The sequence below is a fragment of the Carcharhinus amblyrhynchos genome, chromosome 13 (genome assembly GCF_965287045.1).
Source record: "Carcharhinus amblyrhynchos chromosome 13, sCarAmb.v2.hapA, whole genome shotgun sequence".
NCBI classification, from domain to species: domain Eukaryota; kingdom Metazoa; phylum Chordata; class Chondrichthyes; order Carcharhiniformes; family Carcharhinidae; genus Carcharhinus; species Carcharhinus amblyrhynchos.
In genome coordinates, this window is record NC_137336.1 from 10,751,158 (window position 1) to 10,769,760 (window position 18,603).

The 18,603-nt window shown below is 39.5% G+C and overlaps 1 protein-coding gene across 3 annotated transcripts in view; it reads right to left on the reverse strand.

The window, feature by feature from the left end:
- The window catches only part of LOC145351707 (E3 ubiquitin-protein ligase RNF130-like), a 184,888-nt gene that overhangs the window by 18,773 nt on the left and 147,512 nt on the right, over positions 1 to 18,603 (reverse strand). The window contains exons 7-9 of one of the 3 annotated variants that reach the window (XM_080201281.1): positions 9,907 to 10,000; positions 7,443 to 7,502; positions 2,446 to 2,598 (exon numbers count right to left, since the gene is read on the reverse strand). The exons of 1 other annotated variant lie outside the window; for it this stretch is intronic. In XM_080201281.1, coding sequence (XP_080057407.1) covers positions 7,475 to 7,502; positions 9,907 to 10,000 — 122 coding nt within the window. In that variant the 3' untranslated portion in view covers positions 2,446 to 2,598; positions 7,443 to 7,474. Of the gene's footprint in view, positions 1 to 2,445; positions 2,599 to 7,442; positions 7,503 to 9,906; positions 10,001 to 18,603 lie in introns of those variants that run through there. One more of the 3 variants, XM_080201282.1, reaches the window with a different exon arrangement.

Here is an 18,603-nt window from a genome sequence, read left to right on the forward strand (position 1 = left end):
TGTTGGCTCTCGTTTCAAATCTGTCATGTAAAAATTCTGCAGCACTCTCCCTAACAACATCATAGGTGCACCTTCACCACTTGGACTGCAGGGTTTAAGGCACTTGACAACTACCTTGTCAAGGGCAGTTAGTGTAATAAGTACTAATGCCCAGGCCACAAATTAATAAACAAGGACCAGCACAGCAGGAAGTAGAAGCAGCAAATTGCGGCAGACTGTACAAGCAGCCAATCCTGCAATTATATACAAATACATTTTTTTGCTTTGAAGACAATCCAATTTTCCAACAAACCCAGGGGGTAAAAAATCTCTCAAAATAACAGAGCCTGCGATTTACAACTTTTCCTTCATTATTTCTTTCAATAAAATGATGGAAAATGGGATTAGTGTAAGCAGATCTTTGTTGACTGGTGTGAACATGATGGGCTGAATGGCCTCCTTCTGTGCTGTAAACATTTATGATTCTATTTAAATATCAACTTGTGCTTATGTTATGTCTTTAACTTATAAGAATGTCCCAAAGCACTTTGCATGAGTATGAATCATAGAACCCTACAGTGCAGAAACAGGCCCTTCGAGTCTGCACTGACCACAATCCCATCCAGGCCCTATCCCCATATTCCTACACATTTACCCATTAATCTCTCTAACCTACACATCCCAGGACACTAAGGGGCAATTTTAGCATGGCCAATCAACTTAACCTGCACATCTTTAGACATAATGGTCACCAAGAGATCCTGGACTAGTAATCCAGAGACGCAGCATAATACTCTAGGGACTGGGCTCGAATCTCACCACAGTGGTGGAATTTGAATTCAATAAAAAAGTCTGGAATTAATATTCTAATGATGACCATGAAACCATTGCTGGTACCTGGTCACTGAATGCCTGAGTAGAAAAGAGAGTAGTGCCATCAATATAAAGGTGGTGCCACACTCTGTCATATGAAAGCCCTAATAAAATCAGAGGTGAATGGGGTCAAAGGGAAAACCATCCTGTTACTGGTGTCATTTTGGCATTCCTCCGTTTTCATGAGTAAAGCAGTCTGAAATTCTCTGGCTAACACCATCACGGGATGGCCTTCAGCACAGAACTGCAATGAGTTGATCTCTGTCTACCACTACCTTTACAGGGCAAGCAATGCAGCCTTGCCAAAATCGCCCTCATGCCAAGTAAAAAAAATACATGGTATGTAGCAACAAGTCATTATTGAAATAAAACACACTTAATTAAATCATTACCAATATATTTTCATACGCTTAATTAATGACACTGATAAATTTAGCAACTTCAATTTCCGAAATAAAAGTACATGTTTGGTACTCAACCATGAGTTTAGCTATACTATTGAAATAAACAATTTTTAGAAGATTTGACAAGACTAGATGATGTTTCACAACTTCTCAGAATCATTGCTATATTTTCTGCCCATTGAAGTAAAATGGAAGTGACTGCGATCTTAAGTGTAAACGTGTATTTATTTTGTGTATTGATATTGCTTTGTGGGTCTACAAATTCAATAGTTAAAAAAAAATCTGCCATGGCTGTACTGGGCTTCCCGAAAAGAGCTGCATTTGATGTTTGAGTGATTGATGTACAGTTCCTGGATCTGTCAATATTATGGTTGGCACATACCATCCCAACGTGAAAATATATTGCCGTTTCTTGACTGTAGCTTGGTCAAAATCCTGGAACTCCCTGCCTAAAAGCACATTACACCACATGGATTGCAGCAGTTTAAGGCAGCAGCTCACTGTCACATTCTCAAGGGCAATTAGGGATGGGCAAAAAAATACTTGCCTTGCCAGCAATGCCCACATCCCATGAATGAATGAATGAAAGAAAGCTTTTTCCTACAGAAGCAAGCAACAAATGGATTAGATATGATTTTTGCAACAAGCAGGGGATGTAGAAAAAATATTAGGAACTTCCTTTATTTGCAGTATTTAGTTACAAAGTGATAGCTCACTTGAATATGTGAAAATAACCTATGTGGAGTACCTCTGTTTTTTTGTTTGTAAATTGTCTGTGACTCAGCTTACTTGTGCACCTTGCATACGGTGCAATTTATTCAAGGAAACAGTAACAACAATAACAGTATAACAGGGACATCCACAAATCCTTTGGATATTAACACCTTTGCACAAGTTTTAGGAAATAAAACTTGAAGGTTGCATTTTGTTGCATAAATGTTTATTTCAGATGAGCTGGAACAAGAGTCAGATTGTATTGGTCATAAAACTTAAAATTATATTATACTAAAATGTAATAAACGATAGCCTCAAAGTAATCAATCCCAGGCACATTAACAAGCAAGATTCCCTAAGGACTGAGAATTTACAGTAGGTTGTTTACAAGCACTGAAGGAATCTCAATGCAATTTGTGTGACCAGAACATAAAACACAAATAAGAACATTAAACAAATGTAGTTCCACTTTTTTTATTGACAGAATTTTCTTACAAAGCTTTCATTGAAGCATGTGAAAAAATAACATATAAAAAATAGATTTTGCTTTAGCAGAATTCCTAGGAATAGAAAGGCAGATTGAAATGCTCAGTTGTTGCAGCAGGACTGGATTCAACAACACAAAGGCCTGTGAACAGAAGGAAAACATTATTAAAAGTCATGAGTTAAAAAGATTCATTACTTTAAGTCTTTAAAAAGTATTTTAAAAATATTGTCCTGTTGTAGATTGGCTAAATTGGCTATATGGAATTTGAATACAGATACCAAGAATTAATTTTATTCACACCCGAATTGCCTATAAAATTCATAGCATTTACTTCATGGTGGCGCCATTGTATAGCTAAATAAATCTTAAGTGTCAACTTTAATGTCAGCTTGGCTCAGTTGGTCGACTCTAACCACCAAAGCAAAAAGTTGTGTAGTCATTAAGCACATAACCTAAATTGACACTTATATGTAGTATCGACTATCTGTACCTTCTCAAGAGATATTAGCACAATTTTCTGATCATAACTATCTGCACAACAATCAGAAAATTCAGAGCTGGTCTTTCAGCAGAGACTGTAATCAGAAATCCACTATGCCTGATTTGATGATTGTAAAAATCTAAAGGCATTATTTTGAACAGTCAACACTTGGGATTGGGCCATATGTCCTGGATGAAGACAGCCATGTGATCTAGGACTATTAATAGAGGAAAAACACTTTGAATTGTGAGTTGAGTTGGAGAAATTAAAGTCTGTCTTTTCATCTTTAGGTAGCCTAATGCTACTTGTCCCAAAGGGATTGCATTTGCATTGCTGATGAATCAGTTGTATTTCATTTCCTCCTGCTTGCCTCAACAGAGCATCATGTTTATTGGAACTGAGTTATTTTGCTTCAGTATTGGACCAGTTAATTGTAATTGTGTACAGTGTCACATGGCAGAGATATTTGCTTTGTTATAAGGAATTTCCAGGTATGGCTGAACTTGCATACCTTTCAAACCAACTTGTTTTCAGTGAATTTGAGGTCAACAAAAGCCCAGTATCTCTTTTTCCAATAGGCAATGGACAATGTTTTCCGGTTATTGTCTTTTAAGCTATAAACTGCATTTTTGTGGTAAATCTAACGCATGGAATTTCATGAGCATTTTAATGCATGAAAAAAATCTCTGATCAACTGTTGATGATTTTCACATTTACAAATCAAATATACACAACAGGTGAAAGAGAGTCACAATATTTCCTCTGATTTTTAAATTTAAAGCTGAGTAGTACTGAAGTTTGATCTGTGACCTTTAAGTTCAGTGTTCTTCTAATGAAACATACTGCAGATGTTAGAAATCCAAAATAAAAACTCAAAGTGCTGGAAATACTCAGCAGGTCTAGCAGCATCTGTGGAAAGAGCAACAATTAACAGTTCAGGTTAATGGCCTAATTCTCTCTCCAAAGGTATCACAGAATCTCTACAGCGCAGGAGGAGGCCACTTGGCCCATCGAGTCTGCACTGACAACAATGTCCCCCCAGGCCCTATTCCCATAACCCTACAAATTTACCCCGCTAATCCCTTTAACCTATGCATCCGCGGACACTAAGGGGAAATTTAACACGGCCAATCAACCTAATGTGCGCATCTTTGGACTGCTGGTCCAAGCGTTTATCCAGGTGGTTGAAAAATAACAGGCTTCTCAATGGAATACATAAAGTCATTGTTATTACTTTCACTTCACTTTCATATGGTTTCAGAAAACACATTCAGCTCTAAGTATGTCATGGCTTGAACATATATGGATGTTTCTTTACTGTTGTTGGGTCAAAATCCTGGAACTTCCTATCTAACAGCACTGTGATACACCTTCACCATGTGGACTAAAATGGTTCAAGATGGTCCAACCCCACCTTCGAAAGACAGACACAGGTAAGCAATAAATAACCTAAATCCCGAGAACAAATAAGAAAAGGGTAAAAAAAAGTAAACTAAAGCTAGGGATATTATGAATGAAAACAAACAATGGTAGAAGTACTCAGGTCATGCAACATTTGTAGAGATGGAGGAGAGGGGTTATGTGTTTCAGTTCGATGATCAATTATTACCAATGAGGAGCAGCACAGCCAGTGAAAGGGTACAGGGAGAAGAAAAATAGAATGGTTTGTGATTAGGTGGGGGATTGGAGATGGTTAAATGAAAGTAACAATAATGGAATGACAAAAAGAAGCAATAATGTGAGAAATGACGTGGAAATGAGAAATGAGAAACAAAAGATGGATATGGGTCTCAGAGCATATATGAATGGTTTTGTAAAGATGAAGAAAAACACTGAAATTCTGACAAAGCATGAATGGGATCCAGTGGCCCTGAAATACAATGAAAGAAACAAGCAGGTGATGACAGATTTGACTTGTCGAGTATTTCCAGCATTTTCTGCATCTCTTCCAGATTTTCAACATCTGAAGCATTTTTCTTCTTGTTAATAACACAAATTGCAAAAAGGAGGAATGACTAAAGGGAGATTAGGAGTTCCAGTTCTGAGATTCTGCGCATTTTTAAAAAAAATGCTCCTTCAGATATGCCCAGGTTAATGGAAAAATCCAGGAAATGAGCCATTAACTACAGCATAGCTGCAGCACTTTGAAAAGAAAGTAAAACAGGCAATACGTACATAATTTAATGCTGGGATGTTGCAAATACAAGGCCATAAACAAAAGAATCCCTCAAATTATCTAGCTATCAACATTTCTTTGAACAGATTATAAAAATGCTTCATCTCCAAAATTGGCGCACATTTGCTACAAGCATTACAATGGTACAGGTATTTCTCCCAGTTGTTACTTTGGCCCAAAGAGCATTCATTTCTGCCTAATCTCCTATTAGCTACACACACTGATATCTTGCTTTATCTCTCACTCAACAGTTGCCACCAATACCAGCCTTCTCTTGTCAATAGCCAAAAGTGAATATCTTGCTTGCTTCATGGAAACCACTGAACTCTTGCCCAGCATTACCACTATCCTGCTCAGTTGTTTCTGTTTGATATTCCCACCATTTTGATCAGGCTCCTGTCAGCCTTAGGAGTAACTATCCCCAAATAATCCTACTCACACATACTGTGAGCTTCCCTTGATATGTCACAGTTTATTGCAATAATGGGGCTAGGTAGAATTGAAAAAAAGTACACAATCTCTAAAAAAAAATCAAATTAAATGCTGTTGCTGTAGGATTGATAATTAAATTGTATAGGTGAATGTTACTGTACCATTTGCCACATCTCAGTGCATGGAAGATGTATAACTTGTGACAAAGATGCAATCTATGAGCAATTTCTCACTAATCACTGGTGATGGATTAATAGTGTTTATTGGTATTGTGAGGCAGGCCTAAAACTGGACAGTCATACATTGAACATAATAATAAAAGAAGCCGATTCATGCTCAGAAATTGGTGGAGGGAGAGAAGAGGACAAGAATGGTTCAGATATTTAAATTACAGCCAGATTCTGGTACAGGTTCTCTTCTGCAGCAATGAGTTCCACAGATTCACCACTCTCTGGCTGAAGAAATTCTTCAGAAATTCCTTCGTCAGGAAGGAAGGAAGAAATTCCTTCCTCAGCAGCATTTTAACAGGGTAGCACAGAATCTATTTTTATATTCAAAGATATAAATCAGATAATTTAAAAAGAAATTTTATGAACAAGCGATCAAGCTATTCAGGTCAATTTAATGACAAGAGGCAGAATTTAATGTTCTTCCAGTAGTGAACTGGAAGGCTCAAGGAGGGCAGGAGGGAACGTAAAAAGGGATGGGAAGATGTGGCTGGAGACCTTGTTGCCTTCCCAGTTCCCCGATTAAGTCAGGGAGGGAAGGGTCAAGGATGGCCTTCCCACCCAGAGACCAAATGAGATCCATGTGGCCACACAGACTACTTAAAGCCTCATCCCATTGTTACTGATATTCTAGCAGTGGCTGGCAGGGGCCAGCCATGTGGATAAACAGTCAAGTAAACCCTGGTGTGCATGCCAGCAGCTGGAGTTTGGATTTCTGCTATTTGGGCAACCAATAGCCAATGGAGAGACCTGCCAGGGGCATAGGAAGAGGAAAGGCCCCATCTCTGCCCCTGCTGGGGCCTCTTTGACTGATCACTGCCATCCTTCTTCACCCATCTTTCCTCCAGGGTTCCAGTGATGTTTCTGCTCCTAGGTTCTAGGAGTGGTCATTGCAGTCAGTGAAGCTGCCAGTACTGAAGAGTTGACAGTTTCAGATTAACCGGCAGTTCTTGAGGTAGATAATCTTGTTGTTAATGAGGCAGGTGCCTGTTATTTTAAATAATTCTGAGATGGGGGAGAGTTGGCAAAGATTGGCCAAGGAATGGTTGCTACCGGCTCTTCAACCAGTGGATGAGTCCACTACCATGACCATTAAATTCAGCCCTACATGTGCTTGGTTTCAAACAGGTTCTAGAACTCTTGACAGGTGAAAAGAAAAAGGAATGGAAAGTGTACTAGCAAACAATGAAATCTATTGTTTCATCCAATTTAAAAGCACAATATCCTTATGCACAGTTATAATCACAGCTGGATATGTACACGTCCTGTTCCTCTCAACCAGCACTAGGTTACACTTTGGAAAATCTTTCTTTAAAGGATATCTAGACCTCAGAGTGAGTCCAAGTCAGTCAGGTTGAAGCACTTTAGCAAGTTTCCCATAACAGAAGGAATATCTCCTTTTGCTAAGAGTTCAACTTCCTTTCACATATATTTAAGATGGAAAATATTTTCTCTACTGGGGTGTTTCCAAGAGTCTGTAAAGGCGACATTGGGATAGGGTGAAATGGATAGCCCAGTTGCTATACTCCCAATGGTATAATCCACACAAGATAGTTGATAATGGCGGTTTAGTGTATCCTACAGAAAAGGTACTCATCCAAATTCAAACGCCTTTAAAATTGATATGGTGAAAGTCTCTTGTTGACGTACTTGGCCTGATGGTACTTACCTGTGCAATTATCTTCTTTCATTTCCAATCTTTCACCACTGTGCTGTTTCATTTTCATATCTAAAATGGGAATCATACTGTTCATTTAATGTGTGTATCCCTAATTGCATTGAAATCATTTCAAAATATGAACCTAATTCCTGTAGGTTATTTATTAGTTAAACATGTAAGAGTAAATAACGCTCAGAAATTCCATGTTATGCCAACCTTCTCCAATATTTCTTTAGTGGTCACACATGGTTTAAATGTATGCTCTAATTTAGCTGGGGCAATTTATTTCTTGGAAGTCAACAATCTCAAACATTTGATAAACTGATCCTTGACCTATAGGTACCAACGTGGCTACTGGCACTTAACTTACTTGCTGGTTATACGGATTTTCAGAGATGGAAGCTGGCTGCTTCCCCTGCCTCTCTAAGATGCATTCTTTGTGTTCCTCTCCTACTCCCCATTTTACCATTTCATGCATTGATTATGGTCCGTGGGGGTTTGAAAGGAATTGATTGGATAGATGGGGAGCCTAGGACAAGAGGACAAACCTTAAAATCAGAACCAGGTCATTTGAGAGAAAAGTTAGGAAGCACTTTATACAAATAGTGATAGAGTGTGGAACACTTTCTCACAAAAAGTAGTAGATACTAGCTCAATTAATACCTTTAAATCTGAGATTGAAAGATACTTTGCTAGCCAGAAGTATAAAGAATTTGGAAACATGGCAAGTGGATGGAGTTAAGGTACAGATTAGCCATGATCTTGTTCAATGGCAGACAGGCTAAAGGGGCTGAACGGTCTCCTGCTGTTTCTATATATTTTTTAAACTCATTCATGGGTTGAGTGTGTTACTGACAAGGTCAGCATTAATTTCCTATCCCTAATTGCCCTTGAGAAAGTGGTAGGCTCCCTTCTTGAACTACTGCAGTTCACAATGCTGTTAGAAAGGAAGCCCCAGGATTTTGACCCAGCGACAGTGAAAGTATGCAAGTCAGAATGGTGTTACTAGAAGAACTTGCAGATGGTGGCATTCCCATGCATCTGCTACCCTTGTCCTTCTAGATGACAAAAGTTACAGGGTTGAAAGGTGCTGCCAAAAATGCCTTGGAGAGCTCCTGCAGTGCATCCTGCAGTTAGAACACGCTGCTTAGTCTGTGTGCCAATGGTAGAGGAAATGTTGTTTAAGGTGGGGAATGGAGTGTTGATCATGTAAGTTGCTTTTTTCTGGATGCTGTTAAGCTTGAGCACTGTTAGAGCTACACTCAATCATACAGGTGCAGAATGTTCCATCACACTCCTGACTGTGCCTTGCAAATGATGGACAAGCATGGCAGAGGTCAGGTGGTGTGTTACTCAATGCCAAAATCCCAGCTTCCTTTCTAGTCTTGTAGCCACAGTGCTAATGGGTTAGTGAATTTGGGGGAGGGAAGTTGGATTCAGTGGAGAATCTCAAGAGAGATAGTTAGATTTTCTGCTGTTAAGAGATCATTGACTAACACTTGTGTGGCTTGAATGTTACTTGCCAATTATCAGCCCCTACATCTCTAATACACAATACATATTTCTGGGCAGAACAGAGGTTTATTGTTGCCAATATTCTACAACTTTATGGTGCTAAGTCATTCACTTTTCTCAAATATATTAAAGCAATGAGATAGTAAATAGTTATGAACGATGGCAGTTCTTGTCTGATCCAGAAAATCTATTGGCCATCTTACACTGGAGAAGCCCACCCAAGATTAAACACAGGTAGTTAAATTAATCACTCTTGCTGAGTTTCAAATCAGGAAAACGTAATCAAGGAAATGCTTTGGACATTCCTTGTCTGTAGCCATTAATCCACCAACCTGCTCTCCATCCCTGCATGACTGAGTTCTTCTGTCCAATATTTGAAATAGCACAAATAAATCAGATTGTAAACTGATTGTGAAACCAAATTTGTATGCAGATATACGTTGACGTGAATACAAGTTTACATCTTTACCAAATCTATGACTGGATTAAATGTGTAAACTCTACATGAAAGACCACTAATCAAAAGGAAGTTTGACTTGACTGCTGAATCAGTTCTTATTGGATCCAACAGAATTAAGTTGGTCCCATTAACACATGATACAAACGTCCTGTAATAAATTGCATCATCAACTTGTAAAATTCAGAACAAATGACTGTGATTCATAATGGTTGTGGTTATTATCTCTGAGTAGTTAAAATGGGACTTATCTTGAATTGATTTTTTGAATACATAAGGTAGGTTTTGAACAGGGTTTTCCTGGCACATTAATGAGTGAATGCAGTTTAGGTCAAGTAGCCAACTGGTTAAACGAAGGAAATCCTGTCTTGTAACACTCACTGAGAGCACATGCAGGACACCTCCAGACAAGCTACACATATCCACATAATTCGATATGTCACCTGGAAAACAGCATGATTTACAAAATTGAAAAAAAAAGGGAATTGGTTGAATACTTACTCATCTGCTGCAGTGCCTGTGGTTGCTTTGATTATCATGTAGAAGAGAGTGAGAGCACTAAGCACACCAAAACTTGCGATAATAAGCCATTCTTCTGTTAATAAAGGAAAGGTAAATCACACTGGGAAGAATGAGAAAAATGATGTGATTCCTCTACACAGCAGCAGTGGTGGCAGCACAAGTGAGTGTGTCTTGGAAAACATGGACCAGACAGTAAAGCAGAATCAATGACAGTGCAGTGTGAGGAAATGGCAAGTGAGATTGACAGGCATCAAAAAGTGCACATGATTTGGAAATAATGGTCTTACTTTACATCCTCCCGAAAATATTCAATGGTGAACAATTTTAAATGTTACCATTTGAAACTATTCCCAAGTTTATATATTTTACAAAATGCAATACTTAAAAACAAAAAGGCTAAGCTAATTAGCTGACTGACCTGCTGGCATATCCAGCAACTCAGACTAGTTTTAAATTCTAAATTTATTAATTAAACTTAAATTCAACTAGCTGCTATGGTGGGATTTAAACCCAAGTCTGCAGAATGGGCCTCTGGATTACCAGTCCGGTTACATTACCAGTATGCCATGTTTCCCATTTTCAACATTTGTAGTATATTACTTCTGTTTTAAAGAGAATTTTAGAATATTGTTGTTCTTCGAAAGGGAGTCAACACACAAGGGGGATAAGTGAACAAGCTTGGTGCAGGTAAACTCACAGAGAGCAAATTTTGAATGACCTCAAGACGGTAAAATGTGAGAGGCCAGACAGGACTGTTTGAGGTCAGTCAAGTCTAGAGGCAACAAAAGCATGGGTTTCCAGGAGCAGATGAACTGGGGCAGGGGCAGATTTGGATGAAGTTACTAAAGTTATGAATATATTGTTCAACACATCCTAATGTGATATCTTTAGAAAAAAGTATCAGTTAGATGTCTTCTTGAGTCAGCAGGTAAATGAATAAGTTGCAATGTCTCCATTTTCAGTCTATCCTAAAATTAAACAGTCACAGCTAGGACTTTAAGAACATAAGAACATAAGAAATAGGAGCAGGAGTAGGCCATCTAGCCCTTCGAGCCTGCCCCGCCATTCAGTAAGATCATGGCTGATCTGAAGTGGATCAGTTCCACATTCCCGCCCTCTCCCCATAACCCTTAATTCCCTTGTCTGTCAAAAACCTATCTACCCGTGACTTAAATATATTTAGCGAGGTAGCCTCCACCACTTCAATGGGCAGAGAATTCCAGAGATTCACCACTTTGAGTGAAGAAATTCCTCCTCAACTCCGATCTAAACGGCACCCCCCTTATCTTGAGGCTGTGCCCTCTAGTCCTGCTATCCTTTCTAAGCGGGAAGAATCTCTCTACCTCTACCCTATCCATCCCTTTCATTATCTTATATATCTCTATAAGATCCCCCCCTCATCCTTCTAAACTCCAACGAGTACAGACCCAGTCTATTTAGTCTCTCTTCATAGTCCAATCCCCTCATCTCCGGTATCAGCCTAGTGAACCTCCTCTGCACTCCCTCCAAGGCCAAAATATCCTTGCGCAAGTGCGGCGACCAAAACTGCACACTGTACTCCAGTTGTGGTCTCACCAGTGCCCTGTACAGTTGCAGCAAGACCTCCCTGCTTTTATATTCTATCCCCCTCGTTATAAAGGCCAGCATCCCATTCGCCTTCTTGATCACCTGCTGCACCTGCAGACTGGGTTTTTGCGACTCATGCACAAGGACCCCCAGGTCCCTCTGCACCGTGGCATGCTGTAGCTTTTCGCCCTTTAAATAGTAATCCCTTCTACTATTATTTCTGCCAAAGTGGATAACCTCACACTTGCTAACATTATACTCCATCTGCCAGGTCCTCGCCCACTCGCTCAGCCTATTCAGATCCCTCTGCAGACTTTCCACACCCTCCGCGCAATTTGCTTTTCCACTCATCTTTGTGTCATCAGCAAATTTCGTCACCCTACACTCAGCCCCCTCCTCCAGATCGTCTATATAAATGGTAAATAGCTGAGGCCCCAGCACCGATCCCTGCGGCACTCCACTAGTCACGAACCGCCAATCAGAATAGCACCCATTGATACCAACTCTCTGCCTCCTATTAGACAACCAATCCTCTATCCACTGCCAATTTAGTAGTCACAAACACACAGATGAGAAACAGGTTCCTGTTTCTGATCATAAACAACTTCAAGTGAAAACTGTTGCATGTACATACACAGTTACATGCAATAGATATCAGCATCAGGCAAGCTGGATTCCACATAGTCAAATTGCCAACTGACACTCAATTTTGGGTTAAGAGTAAAGGATAAAGCAAAATACAGGAAGGTTACTAAAGCCTGTGGAAGCACACCTCAAGCCACGTTGATGTTGGAAACATGCCTAGACAATGCTTGTCACTCACAAAAAGATTAAAAGTGAATATGTAAAAGATTCACATTCTTGAAAAATTGCATTGATCAACCACCACCACATTGCAACATTTTAATTAATACTCTCAATATACAATGATGCTACAAATACTACAGAAATGCACTTGGTGAGCAACAAACCCAACTAAATCCATTCACATTTCAATCAAAACTAAAATGTACTTAACTAACTATAAATGACTTTGTTGCCTCAAACGCAGGGGAATTATATAGCAATTATGTACAGAAATGTGACAATATACCAAATCTCAGCAAATAGCTATAACTTGACATTGGTTAAGTGTCAGTTGCTCTATTGGTACCAATTTTAGCCTGCAAGCAGCAGATAATGAACATAAGCCCCATGTCAAGAGTTTCTAGCAACGTCTCCTTCCTCATTGCACTGGAAATATACTGAAGTAGAAAATTCTCCTGAATACAGAGAGTGGGAAAGAGCCTTACCAGTATCAGGGAGGATATGAGGTGGCCTGTTTGCCAGCAAATGGCTACTTAAGGGCCTCCACACCGCAGCTGGGATTTTACCAGAACAGGGGAGGCAAGTGCCAAATGACTATGCTGACCTCCCACCTCCTTACCCTGCTCAATGACATCCTTGATCCTGGCACAGTGAGACAACATTCCATCTTGGATTCACAGCTGTGGCCACAGAAATGCTGGTCAGTTTCCTTAACACTGACTCCTCCATCACTACTGCCTCTCTACATTTGAGGAAGTCATGGTTTCATGGATTAAACTCTAGCTTACACTCTAGAGGACTATCACTCTCACTGTTTTCAGGATAGACTACTGGCTGGAGAGTGCAATGCACTCAAGAGACTCTTCGCCTCCTGCCTGATGCTTTTTGACTGTCTGACAGTTGCCCATTCCCTATCTCCTTGAATCCCTTTAAGCTGCGGGGTGAGCACCTTTATAAATTATCATGCTATCTACAAAACTCAAACTCACGTGTCTGTCACAGTGATGCCGCCTACTGCTGAAGCTCTGAAATCCAGATGCTGCAGCTCATGGCATTTTCTCCACATTGCTCCAGCTGATAACTCTTATTGCACATGATAAATGCAGTTGTTGTCACAAAAATAAATGATGTCACAGTTAAGGAAGAGTGTAAAATATTGGATGGAATGAACACCATAAAATGTGTTAAAAGGTTTGATGCCTTTGAAAACAGACACGTTCTCTCGTCCAGATGCTTTATCCCAGGTCGTTAAAAAAAATCAAAAGCGGAAATTGTTGAACTTCTGGCCGTCAGGTTTTAAATTTCCCTGGCCAGAGGAGTCATGCTAGATAATAGAAGGACTTCTTAAAATTAATTTACAGGGTATGGGCATTGCTGGCTTGACCAACATTTATTGCCCATTCCTAGTTGCCTTTGAGATGATGATGATGAGCTACTTTCTTGAAATGCTGCAGTTCCTGAGGTATAGGCATACCCACAGTGCTGTACAGGAGCGAGTTCCAGGATTTGACCCAGAAACAGTGAAGGAACGGCAATATCTTTCCAAGTTTGTCCTTGTAAATGGTATTGGTTGTGGGTTTGGAAGGTACTGCCTAAGCAAGCCTTGGTGAATTTCTGCTGTGCATCTTGTAGATGGTACACACTGTAGCCACCGTTTGTTGGTGGTGGAGGATTGAATGTTTGTGGAAGGGGTATGGTCAAGCAGGCTGCTTTGACCTGGATGGTATTGAGCTTCTTCAGTGTTGTTGGAGCTGCACTGATTCGGACAAGTGGAGAGTACTGCTTCACACTCCTGACTTCTGACTTGTAGATTGACGGACTTTGGGGAGTCAGGAGTTGAGTTACAAGTCGCAGGATTCCGAGCCTTTGATCAACTCTTGTTGCCACAGTATTTATATGACTAGTCCAATTCATTTTCTGATATATAGTAATCCGCAGGATGTTGAGAGTGGGGGATTCAGTGATGGTAATGCCATTGAATGTTGAGGGGCAAAGGTTAGATTCCCTCTTGTTGATGGTCATTGTCTGGCACAAAATGTTACTTGCCATTTGTCAATCCAAGTCTGGATATTGTCAAGATCTTGCTGCATTTGGACATGGATTGCTTCAGTATCTGATGAGCCATGAATGTTACTGAACATTTGTATAGTTATCAACGAATATCCCTACTTCTGACATTATGCTGGAAGGAAGGTCATTGATGAAGCAGCTGAAGATGGTTGAGTCTAAGACAGTACCCTAGGGAACTCCTGTTGTAACAGAACTGAGATGATTGACCTCCAACAGCCACAACCATTTTCCTTTGTGCCAGATATGACTCCACCAAGCATAGGATTTTTCCCCGATTCCCAGTGACTTCAGTTCTGTACAGGCTCCTTGATGCCATACTTGGGCAAATGCTGTGTTTATGTCAAGGGAGTCACTCTCACCTCCTCTCTGGAGTTCAGCTGTTTTATTATGTTTGAACAAAGGATACAAGAAGGTCAGGAGCTCAGTGACCAACTTTATAACTTTTTTAAAAAAATACAGGGTAACCAGAACTGGATTATATTCCAGTTAGGTTAAATTTGGTTATGGGCAAATTATTGGAATCAATCTAGAGGGATAGCACAAACTTTAATTTAAAACGGCATTATGAAGGACTGAGATGGAGTAAATAGGGATGATACATTTAAGTTGGCAGAGGGAGCAAAAAACGAGGAGACATAGATTAATCAATTAAACTCAGTAAGGATTTGTGAAGTAAAGGTTATGTTTGATTAATAGTAATGGATTTTTTGGGGAGATACTAAGTTGGATTTTTTGGGCAATACAGTAGATGTGGTCTATATAAATTTTAGCAAGTGTTTTGACAAGGTCCTACATGCAAGGCCGGTCAAAAGGTTAAAAGCTTTCTGACCTAAAACAGGTTTTGTGAAAAGATGAAAGATGCAAAGGGTAATAAGAGAAGGTTGTTTATGCAGCTGGAAGGCTGTTTGTTGCTCTTGGGGCTTGTACATGGTTCAGTACTTGGTTCCTTGCTTTTCTTTGTTTATGTTACTAAACTCGAATGTAGAGTTTAGAAAGATAAAGAAGTTTGCAAATGATATGAAAAATGGCCATGTGGTTGCTAGTAAGGAGGAAAGCTTTAGATTGCAGTAAGTTCAAGGTGATCAGGTTAATTGAGCAGAGAAGTGAAATGTGTGAGGTGTAATAAGGGAAGAGAATACATAATAAATGGAAGATACTGAGCAACGTGAGGGAACAGAGGGATTTTGGAGTACATGTCCATAGATTCGTAAAAGATTGTAGGATAGAAAAGGTCCATAAGGTTAGGAAGGCACATAGCCACAGCATAGAAGAACAGTTAAGTTGCGTTAGAAGTGGTTAGGTAGATCACAGCTTGAGTACTACATACAGTTCCAGTCATCACATTACGGTAGAGGATGCAGAGGAGACTTAAGAGGATGTTCAATACAGTGCTATACAAGTCACTAGAGAGAAAAGTGGAATAAAACATGGAATAAAAGGGACAGTAACGTGGATACAAAATTAGCTAAAGAATAGGAAGCACAGTGTAATGATCAATGGATATTTTTAGGGCTGGAGTAAAGTCTATAGTGGTGCTCTTCAGGACCCTTGCTTTTCCTGATGTACATTAATGGCCTAGATCTTGGTATTGTGACAAGACTGTGCCTTTAAGAAATGTATTTACGCCATGTTTCTTGTGCAGGATTTTTTTTAAAAAAAAATTAGTTCTATTTACCTGGTGCTGCTTTGCCTATAACTGACAGCCCATACGTTGACGCTGAAGCAGCATAATTGATCTTCATTGCTGGAGTGTTTCGTTTAATCTGAGTTAATGCAGTTTGGTTATTTTACTGTTTTCCCCTGGAGTTTTTCGGTGTTTGATTAATGTCAGAAAAAAAACCATATGACTGTGCAGGACTAGGCCACAGAGAGCAACAAGCTCAGTTGCTGCTTGGGTTATGAAGAAGGATTGAATAGGCTGGGGTTGTTTTTCTTGAAACAGAGGAGGCTGAGAAGATGTCTTAATTGAAGTGCATAAAATTAGTAGGGGCCTAGACAGAGTAAAGAGGAATGGCCTATTTGTCGTAGCCGAGGGTTCAAAAATCAGGGTGCATAGCTTTAAAGAAATTGGTAGAAACATGAAAGGGAAATGAGGAATCAATTTTTCCCACCCAGAGAGCAGTAGGAACCTAGAACTTCAACCTCAGAGGGTGGTAGTGAGAGAAACTCTGACCACATTCTAAAATACCTACTCAAAGAGCCTTGACCTGCAGGACCATTGATCTACTGCAGGAAGATAGGTTTTGGCTGGGTAGCTCTTCACTAACCAGCACAGTTTTTGAAAATATGTAGAGCTGTTTTTTAAAAGATTAATTTACAAACAATTCTTCAAAAAAGTTGTGGAATAGTTTTCTAATCTTAATAACTTGGTATCAATTATATTCACTGGTAGTACACAGATGTAACTTGCATACAACTCTTGACATTTTTCCGTTTCCTGTATTCCTTTTATCTATATTGATAGTTATCAATTTGCACAGGTCAAATGATTCAGAACAAAAGTGAAGTTTGACAGGAAGTATCTTACATGTAAGTGAGTTAACAGTCTCTCAATTCATTTTACAACAACATGATATAAAGCAAATGGATCACCAGAAAAGTGTGGAGATCAATGATGATACTTTGAGACCAGGATACAACAATGCTCACCACTTGCTCTCTCTCCCGCTTGAGTCATGAAGGTAGAGCCGCAACTTAGCTATTTTGGTCAGTGTGGAAGATATTATCAATTTGAGTGGTTTGACAACAATTCACTCAGTTTCCAGTGGTCAACTTTAACCACAACGTGGCAACCCCTTCACATCATTCGTCTTTAAATCAGAAGTTTAGTAGTGAAATTGTAACTAAATTAAATGGCAGTAAACTTACCACTTCCTCAAAATGGATATGACACTTTAGATCTAGATATACACCAAGTAAACTGTACTGATTTATTCCTATTGAGAAGATTCAACAATCTTATGTTGAAGGTGCAAATTTAACAAGGAAGATTGTCATCTGTTGATCTTGAGTGTCTGATTTTATGAGAGGAAGGTTATAAGATTTAGGCCAGATGTCAATTTTTGGAAATAAAAGTCAGTTATTTTCCTATTGTGCCTGATGTTTTGTTTTGATTAATTTGTAATTTTAAAAAACGCTTTTCAAAGTTGGACTTGGAAAAAGATAACAAATTTACTTTGATCACTATCGACGTACTATACGCTTCAGTATCAAACACAACAACCAAGAGATGAGCTGCACATTTTCTAAATAAAAATCACCAATTAAAATTGAGTTCAATATATCTAAAGAGACGTGAAAAATCTTGGGCAAGATTTGGCCATGATATCAGAGTGGTAGTGGAGGCAAGTAAATGCAGAAATTCCCAATTCCCTGTCATTATCCTGACTTTCCGGCCTTTTCCTGGAGGCTGGGACAGGTGAGGAACAGTCGCTTGCTTGCAAGCATCAGATGCCCTGCTAAATCAATTGAAAGACCAATTAAAGCCCTCCTGTCAGTGTATAGGTCCTCTCTGGGGTTCGAAGCACAGCAGATGCCTGGAAGCAGCTTCTTGGCAGCAGATCTGGGCCAGCTAATGCTTCAAGATCATTCTGAGGTCTCCTTGCAGCTGCCATACCTAATTGGCCATGAAAGGTTCCCCCTCCACAACGATGGTCTGAAAGTTAAAGCCCTTTTTAATTTGAAATATGTTAAAAGTGCTGAGAGAGCAGCTCAAAATGGGGGTGCCTTTTCTCTGCCTTACCTGAAATGAAAGGTTGCAGCTCCTTCAATTTTGGAAGGCCCTTTATCTTTCAGAGCCTTCCTGCTATCCTTAACTGGTCAGTGAGCATGCCCAATGGGCACTAATTGGACAATACAACATAATTGATATTGGGTTATGTTCCTGACATGACGCAGGGCCAGAAACCACATTTGATCCCAACATCGGGTTCTGACCTAAAAAACAAAATCATGTCCTTTGTCTCATGGTCAATCCCTTCCTCTTTTTTCTAACTAGCAACTAATTATCAGAAGAAACTCAAACAAAGAAGGCTACATGATTGTAAACATTAAAGCACAGTACTGGAAAAAGCTGGCTGACAATAAATCTATTTTTTAAACAAGGCAAAGTGCACACAACTATTAAGACTGGAAGACAGTAATTTCAACGCACAAATTAAAAGTTACCCTTTGTTAAAATCGCTTCATAAAAACATCCTTTGTATAACTTAGAAAACATTTCAAGCATTATGC